Source organism: Engraulis encrasicolus, chromosome 16 (assembly GCF_034702125.1).
Source record: "Engraulis encrasicolus isolate BLACKSEA-1 chromosome 16, IST_EnEncr_1.0, whole genome shotgun sequence".
Taxonomy (NCBI): Eukaryota; Metazoa; Chordata; class Actinopteri; order Clupeiformes; family Engraulidae; genus Engraulis; species Engraulis encrasicolus.
The window spans coordinates 3,037,606-3,065,021 of record NC_085872.1 but is presented as its reverse complement, the minus strand read 5'-3'; the positions used below and the strand labels follow the sequence as shown (position 1 = coordinate 3,065,021).

Here is a 27,416-nt window from a genome sequence, read left to right as displayed (position 1 = left end):
TTCACAGCCAAAATAATCAAATATGTTTATTCTTTATTGAACAGCCAAAATTGACAATAAGGAAGACCCAAATAAATAAAGAAACCCTTTCAAAATAATTAAACAGTTAAGACAAAGTGCTTAAGCAAACAACAGTAACTTAGTTTGAAATGAAAATAAAAAATAAACACAGAGAAAAGATCAGGTGGGACATCTGCTGGAATAGTCCGCCTTACCATGCAAAAAAAAAAAAAAAAAAAAGAAGAATATGGGAAAACTGATATTCGCACAATTGAGAAGTCCAGGTCTGCAGGGGGTGGGGCAGGAGGGTGTTATGATGTTTGCATTTTATCTTTCAAAAATGGGCTTCCTTGACCCTTTCGAATAATTAAACAGTTAAAACAAAGTGCTTAAACAAACGACAGCAAAAAAATAAACACACAGAAAACATTAGGTGGGACATCTGCTTTAATAGTCTGCTGGGGGTGAAAATAGTGTAGTAGTCTGCTGGGGGGAAAAATGTTCTGATGCATTTTAACTTTCAAAAATGGGTTTCCCTGACATTTTAAAACAACTATCCCAAGATCATGAACTTGAGTATACATTGACCATCCTCATGTGGTGAGTCTCTGTCCTGAGGAGGAATCTGGCCTTCTCCTCCACGCTGATTTCAACTGCTTTTGGTGATGTAGTCTCGTTGGAAGCGTGAGTTAGGGGTCCGCTGTCTCTTCCCCTCTCCCTGAGAGGCTAAAAAGGTGTCCTGAAAACGCATGCTGGACGCTGCAGACTGAAGAGCACACATGCCCGCACAAGCACACACACAGACACACACACAGACACACACACAGACACACACAGACACACACACACACAGACACAGACACACACAGACACACACACGCACACACACGCACACGCACACAGACACACACACACGCGCACACACACGTGCACACACACGTGCACACACGGACACGGACGCACGCATGCACACATGAAAACAAGAAAAGGTCTATCCCCAGAGAAATACGAAACTTAAAAAAAAAAAGACAATATTACAGAAATGAAACGTCATAATCTGTATTTAAGTGTTGCGAGTGTATGATGTATGATGGGCTTCACCTTATGAGTGCCTTATGAGTGATTTGTTTCTTTTTATATGTATTTTCAATTGTTTTTTTATTGCTTTACTTTATTATTCCATTGTATTTTGTTTTATTTTAATGTCAGGAACTACAGATGCCAATTAGTCTAGGGCTAACTCTGGTACAGTGCATAAAATGGAAACATTTATGTTTTAATTGTACATGGTCCCAATAAACTGAATTGAATTAAATTGAATTTTACAGAAACAGTACACGAAGGAGTCCAAAGGCCTGGCAGGATTTTACTATATGAAGACTATATGGTCAGACAGGAGTTACATAATGCTCCATCAAAAATAATTCCTGCATCAACCTATGGAGCTCTGGTGAAGAGCTCACCCAGGGGGGTTGAACATCATTATACATATTATCTGGTACTGGCTCCTGATGAGTTGACCTGATTCGACATGATCACTCTTCACTGTACTTTGCAGGCTGCCATTTAGATACCGCCGTGTGGAGTTACTTTCAGAGGACAGACAATTTATACTGCTAAACCTGAATATTTTACTTTAATGTTATACTGTTGTGCATTTTAATTTAGCTCACATTTGAGATACAGTGCATTTCTATGTTGTTTGTAAGCACAAAAGCAGAAAAAAAATACTCTGAGGCCTACTCACAAGGCGACCTTTGACTTTCTTCGGCAGGTCTTCATCCAGAGTGTAGATGTCTTCTCTCTTGGCCGTCACCTGAGAGCCATCCTCAAACTCCACCTGACACACAATAACCACACAGATGCAAATTAGCATTACGGCTAGAATCTTGTATATTTTACGGCTTTAATGTTAAAAAAATAAACTTTCAAAGACCACAGTGGTACAATCCAATTATGTTGCCTACTGCAGGGTTTATACTGTTGCTGCCGTCCTTCTAGTCAGTGCTGCTGTAAGGTATGTGTGAATGTGTGAGTGTGTGTTAATTTGTACTGACTCATTAATATTGGTTTTCATTAGAGATGCACCGGATCCCGATTTTTAGGATCCTGCCGGATACCGGATCCACTGCTTAAGATCCTGCCGGATCCGGAACCGGATCCTACCAAAGGGTTGAAACACATAGCCTACTCACACACGTGGGCCATTTTTATCACGCTGGCTCAAACTATTTTGACTGAAAAGCCTCGGCTACCGGATCCTGGATCCTGGAACCGGATCCGGATCCTGTGAAAAACCCTATTATCCTGCCGGATCCGGAACCGGATCTTGGATCCGGTGCATCTCTAGTTTTCATACCACCTTACATGGTATATCCATAGTCACTTATTCCCCTAAACCTTGCAGCATGCTGTCAACCATCAGCGAAGGTTCCAGATCATGGTCCCCGTCTCTCTCCAATCAGAGAGTAGGTCTGGTGATAGCCAGGCAATAAACCTTGAGCCTCATACAAAGCATGGCATGGATGGGTAACATGAATATCATGCAAAAAGAAAAATGCTTTAACATTCACATTTAGCAATAAACTTAGTTGACAATTCTTGCTCTCCTATTTTTTTCTGTTCCAAATGGCAAGATGGACTTTAACCTTTAACTTTAATCTACGACGACTAGATTGCCTGGGGCTAGAGGAGGTAGAGCGTGTGTTTTTCTTTTTTTTTCAGAGCAAGCATGTGCAGGAAGCCTTAATTTGGATTGATACGTTTTACGCGCATGTGCTATGTGGTACATTTTTAAAAAATCGCTTTAGCTAACAGAAAAAAAATCCCAAGCCTAATTATTGATGAAACATTGAAAATGACATTAGAAATGAAAGTGGTAGAAAATAATTTCATTAATCCACAAAATGTATTGCTTGACATAAATTGTGACTAATTAATGCTCAACATCATTTGATTCCCGTTTTTCCGTTTTCCGTTAAAAGGGACACTGTGTGAGATTTTTAGTTCTTTATTTCCAGAATTCATGCTGCCCATTCACTAATGTTACCTTTTTCATGAATACTTACCACCACCATGAAATTCTAAGTATTCATTATGACTGGAAAAATTGCACTTTTCATACATGAAAAGGAGGATCTTCTCCATGGTCCGCCATTTTGAATTTCCAAAAATAGCCATTTTTAGCTGCAAAAATGACTACTTGGACCATACTAGAAAATATTTGTTTATTACTTAGTAAACATTCATGTAAATATCAAATTTGCAACCCAATTTCAATGACCAGGATAGTTGCAGTACCTTTTTTGACCATTTCCTGCACAGTGTCCCTTTAACAAACATTCGCGCTGTGAGGAGGTAAAAGATGCTAAGCAGCCAACCACGGGAGCTCATTTTTTGAGTTGCAGCAGTTTCCAACAATCAGAGGTTGAAGAGTGCGCAGCCAGGGCTGCGCAGCCAGGGCTGCGCAGACAGGGATAGTTTACAAATGGGAAACCCGTATTGTTAGAGAGTTTTTATGAATTTCCTTTCCATGTAGGAGCATGCCCCCTGAAACACACATGGCCAGCCCCTTGCCCTTGCCACATGGATCCAGGGTGGCATAATGTTGTTGGTCTTGCGCGACTAAAAGTCATGCCAACATTTCCCTCGCAGTGCGATCTGCGCATCACATTGGCATTGACAGCTACCGCTACTAGCGTTTAGCTTTCATGATATAACAAGGAAGAATCGACTGTCAATTCGCGCAACGCACCAATAGGGCTTCAAACGCTGTACACACGCGCACTACGTGGGACGGTTGGTCACCCTACTCGATAGAATACAGAGTGCGAGTTACATAAGGATGTGAGGGTGTGTGTACAGCAGTCTCAAATGTGAGTAGCTGGCATGTCCTAGTGATTATTTGCGAGATATATGCTAAACTACAAGCTCCTGTGAGTAGTTTGTTTACCTGGTACATGTGTGTAGTGTTTGAGCCGACATATTTGGCGGTGTAGTGGAGTCCGTCAGGCCACTTCACGCGAATCCCTTCACCCACATCAGGAGGACCCAAAGCAGCACAATTTCTGCTCTGAAATACACACACGAACAAACACACACACGAACACACACACACTTATAACTTAACTCCTGTAATCAAAACCTCTCAGAAATGTGTTTCCGTAATACAACTAAACGCAACATTTCTCTCCTGTTGAGATAATAAAGGCGAATCTTATCTGATCTCATAACTAGATTTCTACCTTTCTGGATGCAGTTCAACAGTGGTCAACTGAAGATCAAGAGTTATTTACCCAAATATGGCCACAACAGTCACATTTGCGTATTTGTGAAAATATGGGTGTTTAATTCAATGACCACAGGGTTGCCACCGTTCTCGCTTACGTGTTCTAATAAGTTGTTATGCTATAGTCTACACTCACCACAATGTCCTCAGGGTAGGTGTCATTACTGAAGGAGCCGTCATCAAAAATGACTTCGTAGAAGGTGTGCGAGGTGATGTGTGTGATGCGGGAGCTGTAGTAGCGCAGGTTCTTGTGCTTACTGATGACGGTCTGACCTACCACCAGGTCCTGACGAACATTGCGCTTCTGTGGCAAAAGAATAAGATCACCCGCAATAAGAACATGCCTTTTACGCAAATAAACTTGGACACAGGCCGCTTATTGAACCTACAACAACAAAATCATAGTAAAAAAGCTATTTGATTAGATCAGCGAGATAAAAGTTACGCTCAGTGAACAAGGTCTGGAATGACAAGCTCTGGAATAACTTTGACAAGCACTGTAAGTGCTTCATAGAAGTGAAGCTAAGGAGGACGTACTGCTGTGGAGCTTCGGGAGTGGTGTCTGTGGCAGGTGATGAACACTATATAGGGCCAGTCATCGGCCTCCATAGCGACACCGGCAGCATGCGCACACGTGACATGAAAGGAGGTGGAACATCGACCACAGGAGCACTGCACACACGCCCCAGCCAGCCGCTTCACACGCTTACGGCAGTAGATGCACTTCTGCAATGAGATATGGGCAGTCATAGAGAGGAAACATAATAAACATGTTTTTTTCTTACATACTTGTATGTCTATGAAAGTGTATTTATTTACCAGCTTGTATCTCTGAGGTGGAATAGCGCTGATGTCTACGGGACTCCGTCTGGCCACATCTACAAACTTCACTTCTGGGATGGCAATGGCACACATCACATGGACCCATCTGCCACACACACACACACACACACACACACACACACACACACACACACACACACACACACACACACACACACACACACACACAGAGTTACGTTGAGGTTATTTTTCACACAAAGCAACAATCAGCACTAGCCACTATGACTGAAGGTCAGCAAGCAACACTATGACTTGCACCAAGCAGATGGTTTTTTTTACCTGTGGTCTGTAGTCGGCTTGAGAGCCCCTCCACGTAAATTACATAGACAGCACTCCTGAGAGAGAAGAGGGGAAATTGGTTATCTACAGAAGAGCGAACACTGAGGCTGCAATGTCAACTACTGTACGCATGGCACATTGATTTGCTGTCTGGAGTTCAACTTACCGCAGTCTGCTCTCCGCTTAAGCAGTGGTCACATGACCAGGCCTCACTAACGTCATCTGCAGCGACGCCATAGCAACCTACGGGACATCAGAATTTAAATGCAAAGTTGGCCGCGTGTCCTCTTTCATTAGCCAGTGACCAGGTGTGTGTGTGTGTGTGTGTGTGTGTGTGTGTGTGTGAGAGAGGGACCTACTTGCATGCACTTGCATGGCGCAGCTATTGCAGCGCAGGAGGGGGCTGGTGCCATCCTCCTGCTGAATAGTGGTGGTTGGGCACGAGCCCTCTTTAAAGGAGAAGCAAAGCTCTGGTATCAAAGGCCGCGACCTCAAAAAGCCCCCTGGGCCCCGTGTGACCTTCTGTGCTGGCTTCCGCTCCTCGGACTGCTCCTCGGGCTATAAGACACACACACACACACATTACTAAAAACTGAAAATCCACATTTGCAAGTACATTTGCTAAGAAGCATGCATACAGAAACTGAACCACATTACACATGTGCAAAAACAAACACATACTTCTTAAACCCACATAAAATACAAGTAACATGCCATTTAAAGGGGGTTGTACAGGTTAACCACCACTGATGATTAATACTAGGCACTTAAAGCACTCAAGATACGTATACCATTGAAAAAATCTGAGTCCATGTATCATCCTAATTTTTAAAAATTGAATTTAGTGATAAATTTTAAAAATATGCAACCAAACACAGCCATTCAACTCCAGAACACAATAAATGATTAGACCATTGTACTCAACAATATACATAGGAGCCAGATTATTAATTCACTGACTGTGAAGTTAAGAAATTCATCCAAAGAAAATCTCCAAACTTTCAGTCAAAATCGTTACCAAAAAAATCCCCCTTCACTGAGTCAATGGAGGTAGTACACTGAAATGAGCAATGAAAATGTTCTGTGGCTCGTGACGTCATCATATGGATTATACACTTTTGGCCGTAGTCAGTTTGGCAGTATAAATCACCAATCGTTAACAATGAACTGAGAGCCAATGTGGCTGGAACTGGATACCTGGTGGTAGGGCATGAACATGGTGCACACTGCACAGTGTGGCTGACTTTTGGCAGCGGCGGCGTTGTACTCGCGCTCCGCACTGAGGCAGCGCCCTCTGCTGTGCCAAAGCTGCACTAGCGGCCGTGCCCACGCCTCAAGCTCATGCTCCTCTCCATCCACAGAAGAACAACAATCTGGAACATCTGTTAGCAGCAATGAAAAGCACATTTTTTAGTTGTTGATTAAATTATGTCTATATTATGTCAAGTGTCATGTGCATTTCTGACTTTTTAGGCACATACCACTATCATTGGCATTCTGTTGTTTCACTGCACTTGGCACCGCTCGTGCAGTGGGCTTTCCCAGTGGCAGACGCCAACTCTTCTTGATCCTTCTGTGCATCCCAGGAGGCTGGTACTGAGGAGGAGAAGATGCACACAGGTTAGGCTACGCTCAGAGGTACATAGGCTACCAGGGCTTGACACTGGCATCTGCCAACTAACCAAATGTTGGTAAAACTTGGCTGTGGCTGGTAATAATTTAAGTGTCACTAGCCAGTTTGGCAGGTAGCTTATTCTATATATCAGAATAGCCTATATTCTGCACTTTGTCCCTTGTGTATCCCTTGTTTGTAATTCAAGAAAATGCTCAGTTACTCAGTTTCTATTTGTAAGGTTTATTTCTATATAGAAAGCTGTGCCCTCATCTTCTTGCTTTAGCACCTCAACTTCTGAGGTTAGATGTGCAGCGTCATGATAAAAAAGAAACAATATTAAATTTGTGAATAGTGGAAGTGACTTGGGAAAACCACAAGTCACAATGGCCAGCAAGCAAAAAAGTGAATGTCCTGTTAATGCCCTGGTACATACACACTAACCGTTTACCAGTGATAAGTAATCATTACGCAAGCTGTTTGCCATATAATATGCTCATGTTATACTGTATTTACTACAGAAGTCAGTCAGATTCCTTTCATTTTGGGTTATCGGCAGGCACCAACTGCGTGTAGAACTCTGCTTTAGTGGGTAACAAATTCAGTCTCAGTAGCCATTTTGCCACTAACTTATTTATTTATGTTCAATATACAGCAAATGCCATTCTTGGTAGATCAGTTCTTCTGTACTTTCTTGCCTGTGATCATGGGCCAGTGACACTTGAGTAAAATATTGCTACAAATCTTATGATATGATATATGATGTATGATATCTTGTTATGGTCAGTAGGGGAGCGCTGTGGCGCAACGCACACTAAACCCCCCACATTTGGGCTTGCATGCCCATGGGGACCCAGGTTCGAGTTCGGCTTGGGTCGTTTCCCAGGCCTACCCCATGTCTCTCTCCTGCTCATTTCCTGTCTCCTCTCACACTGTCCTGTCATAAAAAAGGCACAAATACCCCCCAAAATACACTTATAAAAAAAGAAAGAAAAAGAAAATGGTCAGTAAAGTCTGAAAGTGAAACGCAGTGCTGAGTTGGAGTATGCTACATTCAGGCAACAGAGTTGGTCAGCTAGTAAGTCTACTGACCAGCAAATGTGAAAGTCAGACTGGGAAAGTGTCATACTCATTGTGACACAGAACCCCACAGGACACAGTGTACACAATGAAATTGTATTTACGCCTCACCCGTGCAATGAGGCAGTCCAGTAGGCGCCCAAACGGAGCAGTGCAGGGAGACGGGACCATGCTCAGGGCACCTCAGTCATGGAGTGGTGTTTGGAATCAAACCTGCAACCCTCAAGTTACAAGCCCGACTCCCTAACCACTGGCCCCTGGCTGCCCTAGAACTATAATTCCTATGCAGCCAGACTCTGCATGAGGTGAATTCCATGGCAAACCTTGACTGAAGAGAGCCAAATTCACTCAAGCTCCTACAAGCACTGCTTGATGCTTATGTGGATGGATAATGGATGGATACTTCACTGCTTACACTCGGGACTTCGCCAGGCTCAAGGCCAGAGTCGCAGCAGTCCGATTCACTGAGGTTGGAGGTGTAGCTGTCGTCGCTGCTGCTCGCTCCCCCTGCTCCATGCTCCGAGCCTCCAAACTCCGAGGAAGCGTGCTCATGGTGGGCCAAGTCTGACTCCTCCGTTTCCTCCAAGTGGCTCTCCTGGTGAGCGTGTGTTTCTGAGGAGGGCTGCAACTGCGTCCAGGTCTGCTCTCTCTCGGGAAGTTCCGGGGGCTCTGGTGACGTGACGGCCTTGCAACGCGGTTCTTCCCACAAGCTAAAGGACTGTAGCGCATGGCGGTCGTAGGCAGATGACGGGGCATGGTAGGCCGTCAGACTGTCTGTCAACTCTGGACGGACGTTCTCAATAAGCACAGCCGGGGATGGAGCGGGCAGACTGGCCCACAGGGCATCAGGGGGTGGGGTCTGAGAACGCAGCTCCTCCTCCAATGAACTGTCAGGGGCTTGAGTCTTGGGAACGATATAGGAGTCATCAGGAGGAAGCGTAGTCGACTGCCCATGACCATTGGAGTGTGCACACAGAGTGGTGGCGGCCATGTAGGCATTACAGTGAGTGTTGTTATTAATGGCTTCACTGACTCCAACAGTGTCCGTCGTGCAAGGGTGAATGTTGTCCGTGGAGCTGGGCAGCGAATTAGTGAGAGCTTTATCATTATCATTCATGTTCACTTGCGTGTTTCCATCAGTAGTGTCCGAGTGCATTTGTAGGCTTGTGCAAGACCCTGTAGTGTTGGGGTGTGAATTATAGAGTGCAGAGTGTTTAGAGAGTGCTGAGGTGTTTGGGCATGTGTCGGTGGGCTCAGTAGTGTGGGCACTTGAAATGTTGCGGTGTGCTTGTGTGTAAATGTGTACAGCGTTCTGCTGTGTTAAAGTGCAAATATGTGTAGTGCTGCTGCCCTGCAACATGCGAGGGCACGTCTGGAGCGTGAGGGCATCGGTCAGTCCAAGTTGTGAATTGCCAGAAGGGAGTGAATCCGAGGAGAGCGCGTGACGGTGAATTGTTGCTGTGGACTGGGTGTACTGGATTTCAAGAGTCGGCGGTGGGTTTTGAGCCTCTCCTGAAACCAGCAAGGGACTGCACGGCTCGAGGCGTCCAGAACACGCGCCGGGTTGGCTCACAGCAAGCTTGGGGCTGGCAGGTGGCTCATGGTTCAGGGCCTCTATGACCAAATCCGGTGGAGCTGTGTGGGACTGGACAGCAGGTGTGTCACTCTCGCGGTAGAGTGCGGGGGCGTGGCTGTGGCCGTCTGCTCCAGCGTCGGCGCTCATGGCCGGTGTGAGGTCGGGCATCTCCTGTGTCAGAGTGCAGGGCTCCTCCTCCTGGACTTCCACAGCAGGCTCAGGTGTCAGCAGGGGCATTTCAGAAGAACACCCTGCACTTGGCACTCGGGCCAGGACGCTGGGCACAGGCTGTTTCACAGTTGACGCCGTTGTTGACGACTGGACGGCATTCAGTGTCCCTTCCGTGTGGTCCGTGTGGTCCATGTGTTCGATTTCCGGTGCTCCGCCTTCACAGTCTGATGAAATTACCTGATTGCCTTTGCCCACTTCCAGTGGAGAGGTAGTCTTGTCTGTAAGGGGTGTACAGACAGACGTGTCTGCATTTGTGTTGGTGTCTGTAACAGAAACTCCACAGTCCGATGGGTGCGTTTTTAAGTCCACACGACTCTCAGTTCTCGAGCTGTCCAGCGCAGAGCGCAACTGGACTGTCAACGGGGCGATGACTGACTTTGATAGTACCTTTGAAGTATTGCTTTTTCTTGGTGAGACTTGGCGATTTGTTCCTGTGAGCTCCTCTCGGCCTGATGCTTTATGAATCAGTGTCTCTGCTTCCACTCGGTTCACCTTCACAACACACATCTGTCTAGTGTTTCCTGCAGTGATGAAAAGAGACATTTGCATCATATTTAGGAATCACATTGATGGTGGCAGAATAGTTTATGTATTTGGTGTCCAAATGTTTAAGTTTCAGCGTATCTCCATCTTACCTGCAGTTGGAGGCTTCTCATGTGGTGTTGGGGCTGCAGCATCCTCATCATCTGAACATAGCTCCACCCTCCTACGCTTCTCTGTGGCAGAGGTCTCTATTTCAACAGGTTCTTCCACAGTCTTATGCCGCTTTGAACGTGTGCGTGGTACACTGTGAATGTTACAAAGCACATGGTAATATAAAACACATTCTATATGAAGAGGTTTCTACTGAAGCACTCACTAACACATGCAGGGTCACGTGTGACTCACAAACGAAGCAGATTGTCACCCCATGATGTGAAAAAAAACCTAAAAAAAAATCAGTCTGTTATTTAAGTTGCCTCATCCCTATTTGTTACATTGAATGAACTATTTCAAAACATGAGGTACAGAGACATTTGATTATTCCTAATAACATCCAAAAGGTTATGCAACATCAGCAGACAACTAGTGAACAGCGATACCTTTTGGGATAATATCTGCCCCATTACAATAGCTCAGATCTCGGAAAGGGCTGATCGTAAAAATGCAGCATCACCGGGTACTGACAAATCAAGGGTAGCGTGAGCAATAAAACAGCATATTGAAATTGGCAGAAGTTCTCCTTTAATGTTCTGTCTTTACCTAAATTATTTGACGACATCCATCACAACAATGCAACAACACAGAATAATGGCAAGGTCAAGAGATTGCCTAGTCCATTTAAAATCACTAAGATGAGTTTTACCCTTGGCACGTTATGAATGCTAATCGGACGTCTAATGTCAACGTGGTGCTGATGGACAGTGCACAGGGGAAAATGTTTCAAATGCAACTCCTCAATCTGATTTTGGTCGGTTTCGACAGTCAAACCGAAAACTTCTGGATGCAGAAAAAGAATGGTGATTTGACTAGGCCGCTGCAGGTTAGATATTGCCATACACAAAGCTTGTATCTTGCATAATCTGCGAAAAATAGGTAGTCTGTTTGTACTGGGCTGGTTGCCTGGCTGGTGACAACTGCCATATCTCTGCGAGTGTATGGAATGTTACACTCAGGTGGGGTTCATGGAAATAATATTGTGAAATGTGTTCTATTTAAATGCGGGACAACAAAAGCCTCATTTTTTCCAACTCATTCAACACAGCATTTTGAAACAAATAATTTTCTAATGTGACATAAAATGTAGTTTTCAAGAAGTCCGACAGGCGGATTAAGATGCGTCCACTTGTTGCTTATTGATGTAAGCTAATGAATGCAATTAAAAGTAGAGATGCATCGGATCCTGATTTTTAGGATCCTGCCGGATACCGGATCTACTGCTTAAGATCCTGCCGGATCCGGAACCGGATACCGGATCCTACGAAAGGGTTGAAACACATAGCCTACTCGCACACGGGGGCCCTTTTTATTACGTTGGCTCAAACTATTTTTTAGACTCATTGGCTTACTGCCACACTGCCTGCACTGGCCGCTTCCAAAGTTCTTTCACTCCATGCAGCAATTGGGGTTGTGAAAGACTGACTGAAAAACCTAGGCTAGAGATGCACCAGATCCTGATTTTTAGGTAACTGCCAGATACCGGATCCACTGCTTAAGAATCTGCCGGATCCGGAACCTGTGAAAAACCCTATTATCCTGCCGGATCCAGAACCGGATCTTGGATCCTGTGCATCTCTAATTAAAAGTAACGCAATATTTAAGTTAAATTTACTACCATTTATTACCTTTTTTTACTACCATTACACTATAATTATTTAGGTGCAAGACATTAGTTATATTATGTGGGGTTGGGTGCCTTGCTTACACAACATTTAAGTGGTATGGGATTCAAATGGTATGGGTTTGCAATCTTCCAAAGACTGACTCCCAACCGTGATCAACATGAGAGATACAGGATCTTGTGAAATAAATACTGTGGTGGGTTGGCGTAATGGTGGGAGGGGACATTTTTTAGTGAGGCTATGTTCAATAGATCGACTCTCTTGCCTCATAACAGCAAAGAATGTTGATTTGTCGGGAAATGCACAGCAAGATGTTTTCTTTAGTGTGTACATATTTTTAAAAATATGCCTCCGTTTTTGTTACATTTTAGAGATGTGAGAAAGAATCGCCTACTCCAGACAACTGCATTGTTTAATGACATGACATTTGTTAAGGTCAGGTAGTGTGCCTGTATTGCTGATTGTGCTTTGAAATTCAGAAGACAAAACATTACATGAGCAATACCATTTTAATAAATACCAATGAGTTGCGACCCGATACGTCACGGAATGATTAGTAAAACATGTTTCGTCCGTAGTTTTTTGTTCCCTCGTTTATCCACTCCCTAATCAAAACATTCACTGAGCTACCTTGATTCCTCGCAAATTTGGAAAGAGAACCAACTTCATAAAGCACCAGGAATATGATAGATGTGCTGGTGCTATTGCTAACAGGAAAACTTTGCTCCTTGTTTAAACATCTGAAAGGTATTTGATAGTTTTTTGGAGTGGAATATTATACAAGTGAATTGTTTACAGGGGTGTTCATGAATACGTAATAAGAATGTAGCGTTGATATAAATGAGGTTATCTGCAGTAATTCACCACTCGGGATGGATTTGAAACCGTGACCGTGTCTCAGTGCTACCGATACTGTAAGAAGCTTCGAAAGGGACGCTTACTGAAATTCTATCGCTGAACTCTGTTAGTTGGCATCCGTTACACTCACCCCCTAAATCTCCCATCCTGGGTCTATGGCACCAGTGTAATGAGGTCTTCCTGTGCAGCTTGACACAAAGGGGCATGAACCCGCCACCTACCAGTCAATGCTCAAGTTTGGGCATGGGAGGCACAGCATGATACCGCTGGGCTTAAGGTCCAGACCAACAGCTTAGTGCTACCGATTCAGTATGAGGCTTCGTTCTACACCGAACTCTGCTAGTAGGCATCCGTTACATTGATCCACCTGCATGCAGTCTTAACCTACCTCTTGGGAGCAGGTTTAGTGCAGCCCCTTCTCTCCACCCAGTCATCCAGCTCTGGAGTGGAGCTAGGTGTGGCAAGAGTATGATCGATGGGGCAGGGGTCTTTGCCCAGCAACCATGCCGGATAGCGTTCAGGCTGGAAGCGACGCACAAACGGGTCCATGGAGATCTTCACCATGTCCTTCCTACAAGAGCACTGTGGGGGCAGCAGAGGATGTACATGGTCTCAGTTGACATCATTATTCCAATCAACATTAACATTCAGCCCTTGCCCTTCAAGGAAGGACGAAGCTGCTGTGCGAGTGGGTTCAGCAACGGCCTTTGATGTATAGCGCATGACATCATATGTGAAACTGTGTCGACATAAATGGGGGAGACAAGAGTCTCTGACATTGGGACAGGAACTACAAAGAAGAACTGGTGAGTAACATGTTAGAGCAAATAATAGATTAATAAAAATGCTAAGTAAGCACTTTTTTCCACCATCCTATGGTTTAGAAGCAGAATTCTCTCATTTACCCAATCACTGAAGTCTGTGAAGAGACTCATTCATCTACATCATGTTATCCAAATCTTTCAAATATGACCAGTTACAAAACTGGAGGTGAATCTTTATAAACCTGGGAACCAGGTTTGGGGATCAAGCCAGTCTGGCCAACCAAGACATTGTTTCAATGTTAAGTTGCCCCAGGGACTTCGCTTCCGATGAAAATCAACCACGTCCAGAGGCTCGACTGAGGTGGATTTAAGGCAAGACACAGTAGTTCTGTCCATAGCCGCACTAGTGGGTAAGGGAGAGGAAAATGTGGTCTGGTTGATTGCAGCTTCAATCAGCAAACCGAGGTATTAGGTAGACACAGGTTAAGCCTGCTCCCTTCACAACTCTGAAATTACTGCATCTTGGCCAGACCAGAAGCTCCCAAGAAGTTTGTATTTGTGATAGCTCCCAGCTAGACCAGGATCACACCCCTCTTCATAATATGGACTAAGAATCACACTCCTATTGCTCGTCCAAAGCAACATAGTGAGTTCACACCTCATGGGGGGCTGCAAAGTGAATTCAAAAGCACCCGTTACAAAAGTTGCCACTAAAATGGTTTTGGAAGAAGAGTAAGGGAAAAAACCTTTGTGATGTGTTCTCAAAACATAGTGCAAATTCTTGCCATTTGTAACTTTTCCTAATTTTCCGAAGTGCACAAGTGTGCCATTTGAGATCCAACATTGGTCTTTACATATGAACAGAACAGATGCATTAGACTGAAGTGGTACCTGTGTTGCAACTCTGCCATAATCAATCCATCGCACAGAGGCAAAGTTAGTAGACTCGGCACAGTTAAAGCCATGGTTGAACCCCGCGTGGTAACCATAGGGGAATGTGATCATGAATTCTCCAGCCTCCTGAGTTATCTGTTAGTAAACAAACACCATCAGATACTTACTTGAGGAGATATAAGAACGGCTAAGGTATGTTGAGGTCACATTCACAGCTGTATTAATGCATTTCATTCAAAAGACACCACCAAACTTTTGTTTAAAACATCTTCAATATTAACCTTCCATAAACATATGTAAAATGTTTTCATGATGATAACCACATCTTGCCAGACTGCACACTACTCTTGAAAAAAAGGTTGATGAGTTGCTTGAATATTACTGTTCTTATTTATTTAGTAGTACACCTGAATATTGACATTTGACAAATATGACCTGGAGCAACAAGCTTAATCTTCTAGATTATTATAAATACAATAGATGACTACCGGAGTAATGAAGTGTTTTACCTTGTCAAAGGGTATGCTGTACTTTTTAAGAATGGACGGTGAGATTATAGTCATCTTATGCCTCAGAAAAGCGTCACAACCCTTAAAGCTGTTAGGAAAGAAACCTGAAAAACACATACATGAGAAGATGGGGTCGACCCTATAGCATTGAAAAACATACTAGTGTCTCACTACTGTCCACTCCTAGTGAATGGCTTATTGTAATCATCATGGACAAGGACAACATTTCTTCCCTCAGATTTGTTTAAGTGCATAGTTAAGCACTGTGCTGGCTAGAGTGAGTATGAAAGGAGACTTGTGCCATGCAATTCACAAGTATTCTACGGTGGCTTTCTACGGTATTCAGTATTCATGCCGGCATTTTAAGGCCAACAGCCTGACACAAGTAAAAGAGGAAAGTCAAATGTGGAACGTCATAAGTATGCAAGAGGCCAAGTCATTAGCATATTCGCTGATCTCCTACCTGTGGCCAGTCGCTCCAGTCTCTTCCCATGCTCCGGTGGGATGGCATACCTGAGGGAGAGAGAGACAGAGAGAGAGGGGTGAATGTTTATTACTTGCTTCATCAGTTTGCAGGTCAAGTCCTCATTATACTGAAAGGACCTCATGATGAAGAAAGAGAGCATCTAATTAAGAAAGCAGAATGGCGCCCGGAGAGCGCAGACCAATGTCAAGGCCACTCAATTTCACCCTCTACTGCCTCTTAGTTGTAAGTGCAACTGCAAAGATCAAGGTACTGCAGTTCAACGTCTCCCCTGTTTCTTCTTAACTTTCCTCACAAGCGTGGCGGCTGCCAGATAATTAGTGACGGCATGAGCAATGCCTAATTGTCAAGTTTGGTGAATATTCCCCTTATGAGGGGGGAGTAGTTGCCGAAACGGAATTGGGGGTCCAGAGTGTCTGACATTCCGTGTGAGGGACTTCTGGGATATGACCCTGGTACGAAGGACTCAATGATGTGTGAAGCACAGAATAACAGTTCACACACAGTGGTTGTACCTCCGGTCAGAGCACACTCACAACACAAATGTATTTATTTTGTTTTTTTGTTTTTTACATCAAGCTGTGAAAGGACAATAGAAAGTTTTCAAAATTAACTAATACATGTACGGCTGAAAAATTATTAAGCTTACCTCCTTGGTGGAGGCAAAAAAACTGCATGTTGCGTCTAAGAATCAGACTCAGAGCAAGATCAAGATTCTATCAGAGGTTCATATGGACTGGGTTTAGTAAATGGACTGCATTTATATAGCGCCTTTCCATTCCTTCCAGCACTCAAAGCGCTTTACATTGCATGCCTCACATTCACCTATTCTTGCACTCACACTCACACACCAGTAGTGGTGGCTTCTACGCAGGGGACCACATTGCCACTAGGAGCAATTGGGGTTAAGTATCTTGCTCAAGGACACATCCATGGGGTCAGGCAGAGCAGGGCTCCAACATGCAACCTTCTGGTTGATGAACAGGCTCCCCTACCACCTTAGCCACCACCACCCATATGACACCACCCATATGACAGGGACTATGTGTGCAAGGTTATGGCAGACTGAAGGCAAGGCAAGTTTTATTCATTCAGTGGATTCCACATCATAAAGCTTAATAATGAGATTCATACATGATCTACGAATTACATAAATGAAACATAAAATTACCAGGGCCTCTTGTGCTTTGAAATAAATAATAAATGTCTTTAAGATAGTGTGTACAACCAATGATGAAATCAGCACTGATTCAGGTAATGAAATTGCTAATAATATTGGAGATCAGGAAAACATCTGCATGACAGTAAATATACTCCAAGTGCCAAACAGCCAAAGTGAACAGGTAGCCAAGGTCATTGAGGAAGCTTCATCATTCATTTGATTCAGTCACTCTGGAAGTGGAACATATTTGATTTGGCCAATCACAGAACGGCTCTGGCTTGTCAGCCTGGGACATTTTAAAGGATAACTTCAGTCAATTTCAACATGCAGTTGTAATGCTCACACTACCCTGGACTTGGTAGTAGCTGAGGTTTTTTTTTTAAATTGTTCTTCAGCCTTTTCCGAGATCCTGGTCATTGTAATGGGGGCAGCGCTTTGTTTACATTAAAAAAAAAAACATTTCTATTTATTCCCAAAAACATCCAAAAGGTTATACAACATCAGCAGACAACTAGCAAACAGTGGTACCTTTTGGGAAAATATTTGGAGAAGACCTATGTTATTTAAATTTTTTTTTAAACAAACACTGCCCCCATTAGAATAGCTCATATTTCGGAAAGGGCGGAACCGAAAAATGTGGCATCAACAGGTACTGACAAGTCAAGGGTAGTGTATGCAATAATACAGCATATTGAAATTGACTGAAGTGGTCCTTTAAAAGGGACACTCCACCCGTTTAAATTAGGCTTTCCAGTGCAAGACACCCGGTCATACTTTTGAATGGTCGTGCAACACTCTCTCAATTCCCCCTGAGACAGGAGAAATCCGTATTCACCTCTTAACACTTCCTCCTAAAATGATGTAAAAATCTTCATTTTGCATCATTGTAGGAGGAAGTGTAAGAGAGGTGGATTTCTGTTGAGACAACAAGCCTTTTTCCCACCCTTTCAACCCCACCCATAGTAGGTTGGACCTAATGCGCTAACAGACCTATCACAGATCAGTGTGCCAGTGCTTTTGAAATCACTGGCATTAGGTGCGATCGATTTAGAATTTTGTCGATCGATAGACAGAAAACACGTGAGCGAGAACTTGTCACGATGTGGGTGTTATTAAAACAGCGCATTTAAAGTCGGCCACAAATATGAACGAGACGATGAGCTCGCACCAGTTTGCTCTACTAACACACCACGTGTGAGGAGTGGGGGGACAGGCAGTGAGGAGGAGCTGAAGTGGGGACCTGCGCAAACTTGTGTAGAGGTGTGAGACAAGGCTCATATACACACGTGAATGAGTTGTTGACCAACCAGTTCATGGGCGCGTGGCCTCGGAGGCGGTCTGCAGACGAGTGTTGAAGGGGATAAGCAACTGCAGAGCTCTGACTGCAGTCGCATTCATCCCGCGATAGTTTGACACCATGTGACATGTCACCTCGTCAACGCAACATCACCGAAATGTTGAAGTTTGACAGGAAATCTAACCGTCATGTAGCATTTTCATCCAGAGTGCATTGCTGTCTAAATGCGCATGCATGCGTTGACGACTACTCGAATGCACTTATTGAGGCTCCAGTAAGTCACTGGCAGAGCTGCCTGGGTGTGGAACTTTGTTGTCACAAATCCACAAGCACTAAAAAGTCATTTTCAGCCTTTTCTCGGCCAAGAGGGCACCAAATTAGAAATGTATACTATTATTCTACTACATATAATGACCCACTTTCAATACATATTCATGTCTCCACCGGTGGAATGCCCCGATGAACATTCCAGTTGGTTTTCAGCAAACCACATCGTAGCTCATTATTATTATATTAACAGACCACTAACTCCCGAAATTCGTTTTCATCCCCCACAAATTCACTTTGGTCACTCAGTTCACTGTTCCTCCACAGGGAAACATCAGCCGCTGTACATGCACAGTGAGGCTAACCCTATGGTTTTATTAAGTCATTGTTGATATGACCTCTACTGCAATAATACTACACTTTATTAAACACCCTCTCTCAAGTGATGCTTTAAGGTCTCTTACCAGGATTTAGGCTCTCCAAAATGTAGGTAATTAATGCTGTAAAGGTCCATGTCCTCTGTGTGCCACGAGAAGCTGGTTTTCCACATACCAAAGTACAGATAGGGAGTGTTCACCCCTTGAATGGCTACACCACAGTCCTCCTCGATAACATCAAGAATTGTGTTGAGGTGGCCAATGTTCCACTCCTCCACACCCTGGAAACACAATTATTCCACAGTTATTTCTCTACACCTTCTAACACTTTTATTGCACTGAGGAGTCACACACATTTGGAGGGCTATTCTCCACGTTTGATGGCAAGTGTAAGTTGGGTGGGTCCTGTAAAGCACCTTGCTTGTGGAATGTTAATCACATGTTCAACTAGCATTAATGCCCATTGATAACAATGCATGGGAGATGTCTGAGCTGACATCTGTAAAGCATAGGAGCATGAAGAGGTAACACCACATGGAGAATCGAATCAATAGGTCATATACAAGTGAATTCAGGAGTGGTGTTCAAGCCCCCTAAAATATCTGACACATTACAAGTAGTACTTGTAAGTTTATAAGTTATACTCTCTGTTGCTTTGTTCATTTACCTTTAACGTCACTATTTTTGTTGTTTTGGTGTTAAAGCAGGACAATACAATAACGACAGAAGAGACCCAGGGATCACTATTGGACATGTTACTCAAAAACTGTCATGCAATGCAAGGCTAAATGTGAGGCATTACACTACTTTTGCATTACTTGTCTAGTTGTCTAATGCAGCTCATAATGCTTAATTCACTCTTGCAACATCCAATGGAAAGCGATGTGGTATCTGGCTGAGCTATGTTTAAAAACAGTGGGCCAGAATATAGGCCTAACAACCACAGTGATGGCTCATGGCACAATACAAGGAACAATGTCAAAAAACAGACAAAAATGTCAAATCTACCAAAATATTGTAACTTCACACCTATTTATATTGATATTTGTTTAGCCTGCATTGGATTATGAAATTAAAACAGCGGGTGCTGCACTGCTTCCCTTGATGTTGAAACTGAATAGAGGCTATGGTACATGTTGTATCTGTTTAATAACACTATGCTAGAAATTAGAAGAGAGATTGAAATTGTGTGAATGACCCACCATGGCAATATACAACCCCTGACAAGATGTATTTAATCACCTCCATTGGAGGATGTTCATTCAGTTGTTTTAATGTTGCAGGAAAAAAGGGATCACAGACACGACACAAAACTGAGCTCATTTCAAAAGGCAACTGTTTGGCTTAAAGAAACACTAAAAGAAAAACAATTGTGTTGGTAAATAACGGTTCACTTTTCAGAGCATGTATAGGGAATGAAATATGGAATCACTCAATCCTGAATGAACATCCTCCATGACTTCATCCTTCATACTTTTTACCAGGGGTTGTACTTATACTGTACAGTATATGTCTCTGACCATGGCTGCTACCTCATCAGCTGAGCATGTGCCTGTGCCTGTGCCTGTGCGTGTGCGTGTGCGTGTGCGTGTGTGTGTGTGTGTGTGTGTGTGTGTGTGTGCGTGTGCGTGTGCGTGTGTGTGTGTGTGTGTGTAAAATGAAACATATGAGGAGTTAGACAAGGCAATAGCAATTTCTCACAAGACCCATTCAATGCTGATTGCAATACATTGAAATGTGTGCATTTCAGTAATTTACTGGCAAAGTAACCGTATTACCAATATTTTCCATGTAATACAGTACCTTACATTACTACATTACCTCAAAAAGTAATGCCTTAAAGTAGCTTTTGTAACTAGCTACAGTACTCCAAACACTGTCTGGGATGAAATTGACAGCACTCACCTCATCATAAAGGGTGCCACTCACGTCTGCTCCATAAATAGGTGACACAAAAGTAAGATTCTTCCAGTACTTTCTTTCAAGGTCTTCAAAGTTCATGTGCCGCGGGGTACAGTATCTAGAAATACCAGACTCATAGTTAAAAGAATGCATTTTGTACATCATATGCTCCCTGGCACAAATCATGCAGGTCATTGCATTATGAATTTATAATCAAACCTCAATGTGGGTTCCAGTTAACCCATTGTTTCACAACCTTTTTTGGCATGGGACCCCATTTTGACGTGCCACATTTCTCACAACACAACCCCACACCATTTCGCCTGCCTAAAAATTGTATGAGGGGTTTTAATCCCAATATTATTTAGTTGAAAAATATTTCCACCACCAGATATTCCAGGCGACCCTAATGTTGAAAAAGACTTAGTTAACCCCTGAAGTATAGCTCATACAGCACAGTACAAACCCCTCCATCCAACTGTCCTGAGTACTAACGACAAACACTGGTAAAACAAACTGGTACAACAAACTGGTACGACAAACACTGGTACAACAAACTGGTACGACAAACACAGGTACAGATTTTGTGGTGCAGAAATACAAACTCAATGGAATGCAATGCACAATCTTGCAATATCATGGGCATGCAGAATGCAAAGAATGCCAACATCCATCATTCAATAACTACCACATTTGTAGTTCTGGTGTTCAAAAACTTCACCTCTCCCACTGATTTCACTCAAAGAATCAAGTGAGCCATCCAGCTCTTGTGGACTGCTTCTACTTGGTGTCCTCATTAATGTCTGTTAATAACTTAGTTCAACTCCAATCAGCTTGAGCTAATAGGCTTACAGTCTAGTGTGTCCATATAGAACTTGCACATGTAAACTTTGGTTCTGCAAAGCGTTAATCAAACTCTACAGCCAACATTTGACACTTTTAATACGAGTATGTTTTGTGTGGTTATGCCCACCAAAATGTAATAGTTTGGTCCAAATAAATTAACTGTTCCAGCACTAGAAACAAACAATAATTTATATTACACAATGCTCAACCATCAGCTACTAGATTTCATGGGTTTACCCGAAAATAGGCATCCTCAGAGTATGTTGTTAATAAGTAACCATGCACATCCAGGTGCTCATCCAGTTTCATATTACATTGTAACAACTCTTGTAAGGATTACAAGCTGAAAGACAGTCAAAACACAGAAACAACACTGCTCACTTCTCACTGTTGGCAAGCTGTCGGAACTTGTCGACGGTCATGGGTTTCTTCTGGATGTTGTACTGGGTAAAGAGTCCTGACTGCCCAGCCACCATCTGCTGGATGGGCGCCTGAATCACCAGATCATCAATATCATCATAGGTGCGGCGCGGTTTCCATTCCTTTGGAGGTATTATCTGTGTGACAATAGTATGCGACAATGTTGTAGGTGACTTATGCAATAGCACTTTGAAAATAAATACACACACCAATTTGGGGATCATAGTACCTTAGCAAGACCAGCACGCTGAGCTCCCTGAGACTCCATGTACACGAGGTACTGGTTGAAATCTCTGAACTCCTCCATTGTTGGACGAAAAGTCATGATTTTCAGAGAGGGGTTACCAGGGGTACTGCCCCCAGTGCCCGCCATGGTCATCTTCCTGCTCTTATCAATCTAAAGCAAGCAGAGGATTCAGTCAGACCATGTGACATATTGACAAAAGGCATCCCAAACTTAATCTTATGGATGGGTGTGCCTTTTCCAGTTAATATTAATTGACAATTGAAAACCTAACTTTTCTAAGAACACTTTATCGACATGGCAAGCAAGTTCTACACATGCTCTGTTTAAGGTATTCATTGTATATAAATGTTTCATATACACATGACAATAAAATATCTCGTATCTTGTATTTTGTAGAGGTAATAGAACGTCCAACCACTTATTCTGCTATTGGGCAGCTAGTGAACAGGTGGCCAATTACATGTCTGTCTATTTGTCTGCGGAGTTGTTCTTACCATCATGTCCTGATTTTTTTTTTAACTGAATAGATGTTTCAGATTCCCCCCTCATTTTCAATCTTATTACCCATTTATTATAACAGTTTGATATGCAATTTGACAATTACTAGGCTGTAGCCTAATGACAATAAAGACAAGTTTTGCTTAGCCAAATCAGGCTCACCGACACTTTCTACAGCGATCTGATGTGCATTCAAATAGTTATAAAAGATGAAAAAAGCAACTGTTTCTTCCAGGTCTGAACGCCCCAGGTTGACGATGACCACGCCACCGCCCCCGTTCGCTTCCCAATTGACGTCCCCATTCTGCGACGCATCTTTGAAACAATGTAGCAGTAGCACGACTAATAACTACTCATCGAGAAAATCATGTGTTCTTCAAACGTAGCGTCATTAAAAGTAACAAGGCTCCTAAGTACATAAGACGCATAGGATGTAGTTTTACATGCAACGCTACTAAAGCACTGCAAACTCTAGCAGTACATGGTATCGCCTGACCATGATGACTAGTGCTGGCAATGAAATGCTCACATGGAAAGCTGCCTGCATTCTCCCTTCTTAGCTAGATTTTATTTTTAAACGTTAGGATTAACAGTAGCATCATAATGCACATATCTACCATTGCAGGGGAGACCATAACGTCCTAGCTATTGAAGCTATTGAACAGCAAATCACGGGGTGGCAGTAAACAGAGGCTTAACAAAGCAGTATCTCCCTCAGACAGAGCACAATAACAGAAAATCAGGGCTTAGTCCCCATATTGCAGTCCATAAATAGTACGACACACGTATAACCTACAATACATCTTCAACTGTTCCAGCTGGCGTAAAATGCTCGCTCGCATTTCCAAGTGAAGCACAAACGCTTAGTGCACTAAGCTCTGACAAAGACTGCGATCTAGTTTCTGCCTGATGGCCGACAAGCTACAAAATAGCAAACACGTCGATGGTTAACCAATCCGCTAACTTGATAGCTTGGTGTCTACCTACATCTAGGCTAGCTGCTGGCTAGCTATATTGTTCGCTATCATGCCAATTAGTCAACAACGCAATCGACTGCGAAAACAAGAACAGAGGTGTTATTCAACATTAGCACAACCCAGTGAACCGCTATGTTGAAAACAGAGAATGAGTGACTAATTTCACCTTGCAGTGGCAGGAGACGTTTGGTAGCTATCCTTTAAAGGTCCCGTCAGTTACTTCATGACAGCTCTCGCTTCTCACACGATTCCCCTTTTTTCTTCTGTGCTTGTCATGAGGATAAGCGGCCAGACTGCAAGCACGATTGCCACCTAGCGACTCAGTAAAATCCGTGTTGCTAACAGGTGATCATTGAGTGGACGTGTCAGAGACGTTCTATTTGGGACTAAGAAAATCTTTGGACGTGTTCTATATTTGGCATTAGCTGATTTAGGCCTATTATGTTGTTCTTGTGAAAATGTGAAAAATGTTGAAATTGAGACCTGTAAATAGGAGTGATAAGGAGTCAATGTGTGTCAACCATCATTTACTGGTGCACTTTATTTCCATAAGTCATGCTGCCTGCCTATTCACAAATGTTACTGTAATGATATCATATGACCACTGGGTGGCAGTGTGGTGGTTACGGCACTGTAATACATGAACTGTACGCAAGACACCAGAACAAGTGTAACAGGCAAACCATGAAGCCACGTAAATAAAGACTCCGACTGAGAACACGGTTTATTCCTTTATTCTACAAGTCATAACTTTACATGGTACCAGGAATGGATGCAATAAAGCCACCAGCGGCTCTGAAGCTTACAGGGAACCTTGATGCCAACTGGAGGACGTTTAAACAGCAGTTTGAGCTGTACCTGGCAGCGATCGATGTGGAGGAGTCCGCTCAGAAGAGGAAAGTAGCACTGTTGCTAACTCTTGCAGGGACGGAAGCAATAGAGGTATACAATACGTTTACTTTTACCGGCAGGGAAGACAAGAACAAGTTAGACGTAGTACTGAAGAAGTTTGATGATCACTGTCTGGCTAAAAAGAATGAGACCTACGAAAGGTACATCTTTAGATCTCGGATGCAACGGGATGGGGAGACGTTCGATGTTTTCCTCACCGACCTCAAGCTAAAAGCTAGAACATGCAACTTCGGTGCATTGAAGGATTCATTGATACGTGATCAGATTGTGTTTGGGGTACGTGACAAGAAAGTCAGGGAAAAGTTGCTGAGTGAGGCCGACCTAAAACTGGAGAATGCTGTGCAAATATGCCAGGCAAGGGAGTTAACTAAGCAACATGCTGAAAAATTTGATGGCGAAGATAAAGAACTAGCAATAGCCCAGCAGCCCGCGCAAATGCATGGGGACGTGGATGTTGTTTCCAAAGGACAGTGGCGCGGGAATGATCGTTTCAGGGACGTTAGGGGCAAAGGAAAAATACAGAGGAGCGGCGACAGAGAAGATAGGACTAGAGACAGAGAATTTACCTGCACACGATGTGGAGGCCAGCACAAGCCCAGACAGTGCCCAGCTTTTGGGAAAACATGCTCCAAATGTCACGGGCTGAACCACTATGCCAGAATGTGTATGTCAAAGGAGAAGGGCCGTAATGTCCATGTAGTGAATGAAGACAGTGAGCCCAGTGATGAAGAATTTGTGTACATGGTCCGTGATGGGGCAAAGGAAACACAGTCTGGCAGTGGAGAACAGAAAGGGTTGGCAGTAAATGCGGTGCAGCCAGATAAATGGGTGGCACCTCTGTTAGTCAATGGAGCCGTAGTAGTGTTCAGACTGGACACAGGGGCAAAGGCCAACCTAATAAGTGTAAAAGACCTTAAAGCACTGACAGAGAAGCCAAAAATTCAGACCCGCACGGTCCCACTAAAAACATACAATGGCCAGCCAATTGAAACCAAGGGGGTGTGTCGGCTGACAATACAGGGGAAAGGCAAAGCACAACACCTCATGTTTGTTGTGGTTCCAGAGGATCACGAATCATTGCTGGGGGACAGAGCATGTGAGGACCTGGGGCTAGTGAAGAGAGTCTTCCAGCTCAACAGTGAAATTGAGCCAAACATGAACACAGCAAAAGACATAGCGCGCCAGTTTCCAGGGATGTTTAAAGGGCAAGGAACACTGCCCTTCACATACAAGATCCAGCTGAAAAGTGATGCCAAGCCAGTCATACACGCACCACGGAGAGTACCAGCGCCACTCCGTGACAGCCTGAAAAAGGAACTGGACAGAATGGTGGGTCTGGGAGTAATTCAGCCCATCGAGGAGCCGACGGACTGGGTGAACTCCATTACATGTGTAAAGAAACCCAATGGTGAGTTAAGAGTGTGCTTAGACCCCAAAGATCTCAATGAGAACATTAAAAGAGAACATTACCAGATACCAACAAGAGAAGAGATCATGAGTGAGATGGCAGGGGCAAAATTCTTCAGCAAACTAGATGCATCACATGGCTTCTGGCAACTGAAACTAGACCCTGAGAGTAGCAAGTACTGCACATTCAACACACCATTTGGCAGATACTGCTTTCTTAGACTGCCATTTGGAATTAAGTCAGCCCCCGAAATTTTCCATAGAGCGATGGAAACAATCATTGAGGGACTAGAGGGCACCCGGGTCTTCATCGATGATATAATTGTATGGGGCGCAACACTACAACAGCATAATGACAGGCTGCTGACCCTCCTGAAAAGAATTCAGTCTAGCGGGCTAAAATTAAATGAAAACAAATGCCAGTTTGGGGCCAGAGAGATAACATTCCTGGGTGACAAGCTATCCGGGGAAGGCGTAGAGCCAGATCACAACAAAGTCCAGGCTATTCTCGCCATGCCAGCCCCCACAGACAAGAAGGGAGTTCTACGAGCAATGGGAATGGTGAATTTCCTAGGCAAGTTCATTCCAAATCTGTCTGCAAAAACAGTAGCCATCCGTGAGCTGCTGCAAAAAGACAGAGGGTTCGAGTGGACAGACAGACATGACAAAGAGTGGGAGGCGCTTAAACAGACACTTACTAAAGAACCAGTACTTACCTTCTTTGATCCCTCTCGCAAAATCAAACTCTCCACAGATGCCTCCAAAGACGGATTGGGAGCCGTGCTGCTCCAGGCGGACGACGCTGGCCACTGGCGACCAGTCGCGTATGCATCAAGATCAATGACCGAAACCGAAATGAGGTATGCCCAAATTGAGAAAGAGACACTGGGATTAGTGTTTGGGTGTGACAAATTTCATGGATACATATATGGGCTGCCTACATTCACATGTGAAACAGATCACCAACCACTAATCTCCATCTACAAAAAGAATCTGAATGACATGTCTCCCAGGATCCAACGTATGATGATGAGGCTACAAAGATATGACATGGATTTAGTCTACACACCAGGAAAGTACATAGTCTTAGCTGACGCACTGTCCCGAGCACCTGTACCGCCACAAGCAGTCACGCCAGATAGAAAGGCAGAAACAAAATCATCCCAAGAGGTTGAAAGGCACATTAACTTAGTTGTCTCCTCCCTCCCAGTGTCGGACAGGGTGCTCAAGAAGATTGCAAAAGAAACAGAGCAGGATGAAACACTGCAGGCAGTGGCAGAAAAACTCAAAAAGGGTTGGAAAAAAGGGACACTTCCACAATTCTGTTCTATCAGGGCAGAGCTGAGCATGTCAAATGGCCTACTG

At 43.7% G+C, this 27,416-nt stretch overlaps 1 protein-coding gene across 2 annotated transcripts; it reads right to left on the bottom strand.

Moving 5' to 3' along the window:
* On the bottom strand, positions 1–24,018 carry kdm4c (lysine (K)-specific demethylase 4C). Of its 2 annotated transcripts, none has more exons than XM_063218265.1 (22): positions 23,899–24,018; positions 22,240–22,407; positions 21,972–22,147; positions 20,748–20,862; positions 18,930–19,123; positions 15,719–15,768; positions 15,256–15,359; positions 14,744–14,881; positions 13,477–13,670; positions 10,545–10,696; positions 8,518–10,430; positions 6,892–7,006; positions 6,608–6,792; positions 5,770–5,968; positions 5,577–5,653; positions 5,411–5,466; positions 5,108–5,216; positions 4,826–5,014; positions 4,425–4,592; positions 3,953–4,072; positions 1,748–1,840; positions 1–766 (listed from the first exon to the last, which is right to left on the bottom strand). In XM_063218265.1, exons 2-22 carry the CDS (start codon positions 22,387–22,389, stop codon positions 650–652), a joined length of 4,614 nt encoding a protein of 1,537 aa, XP_063074335.1. In that variant the 5' UTR covers positions 22,390–22,407; positions 23,899–24,018; the 3' UTR covers positions 1–649. The 2 variants fall into 2 exon arrangements, with proteins under 2 accessions (XP_063074335.1, XP_063074336.1); XM_063218266.1 differs by having other exon boundaries at positions 5,770–5,956.
* Between the last annotated feature and the right edge of the window lie 3,398 nt (positions 24,019–27,416).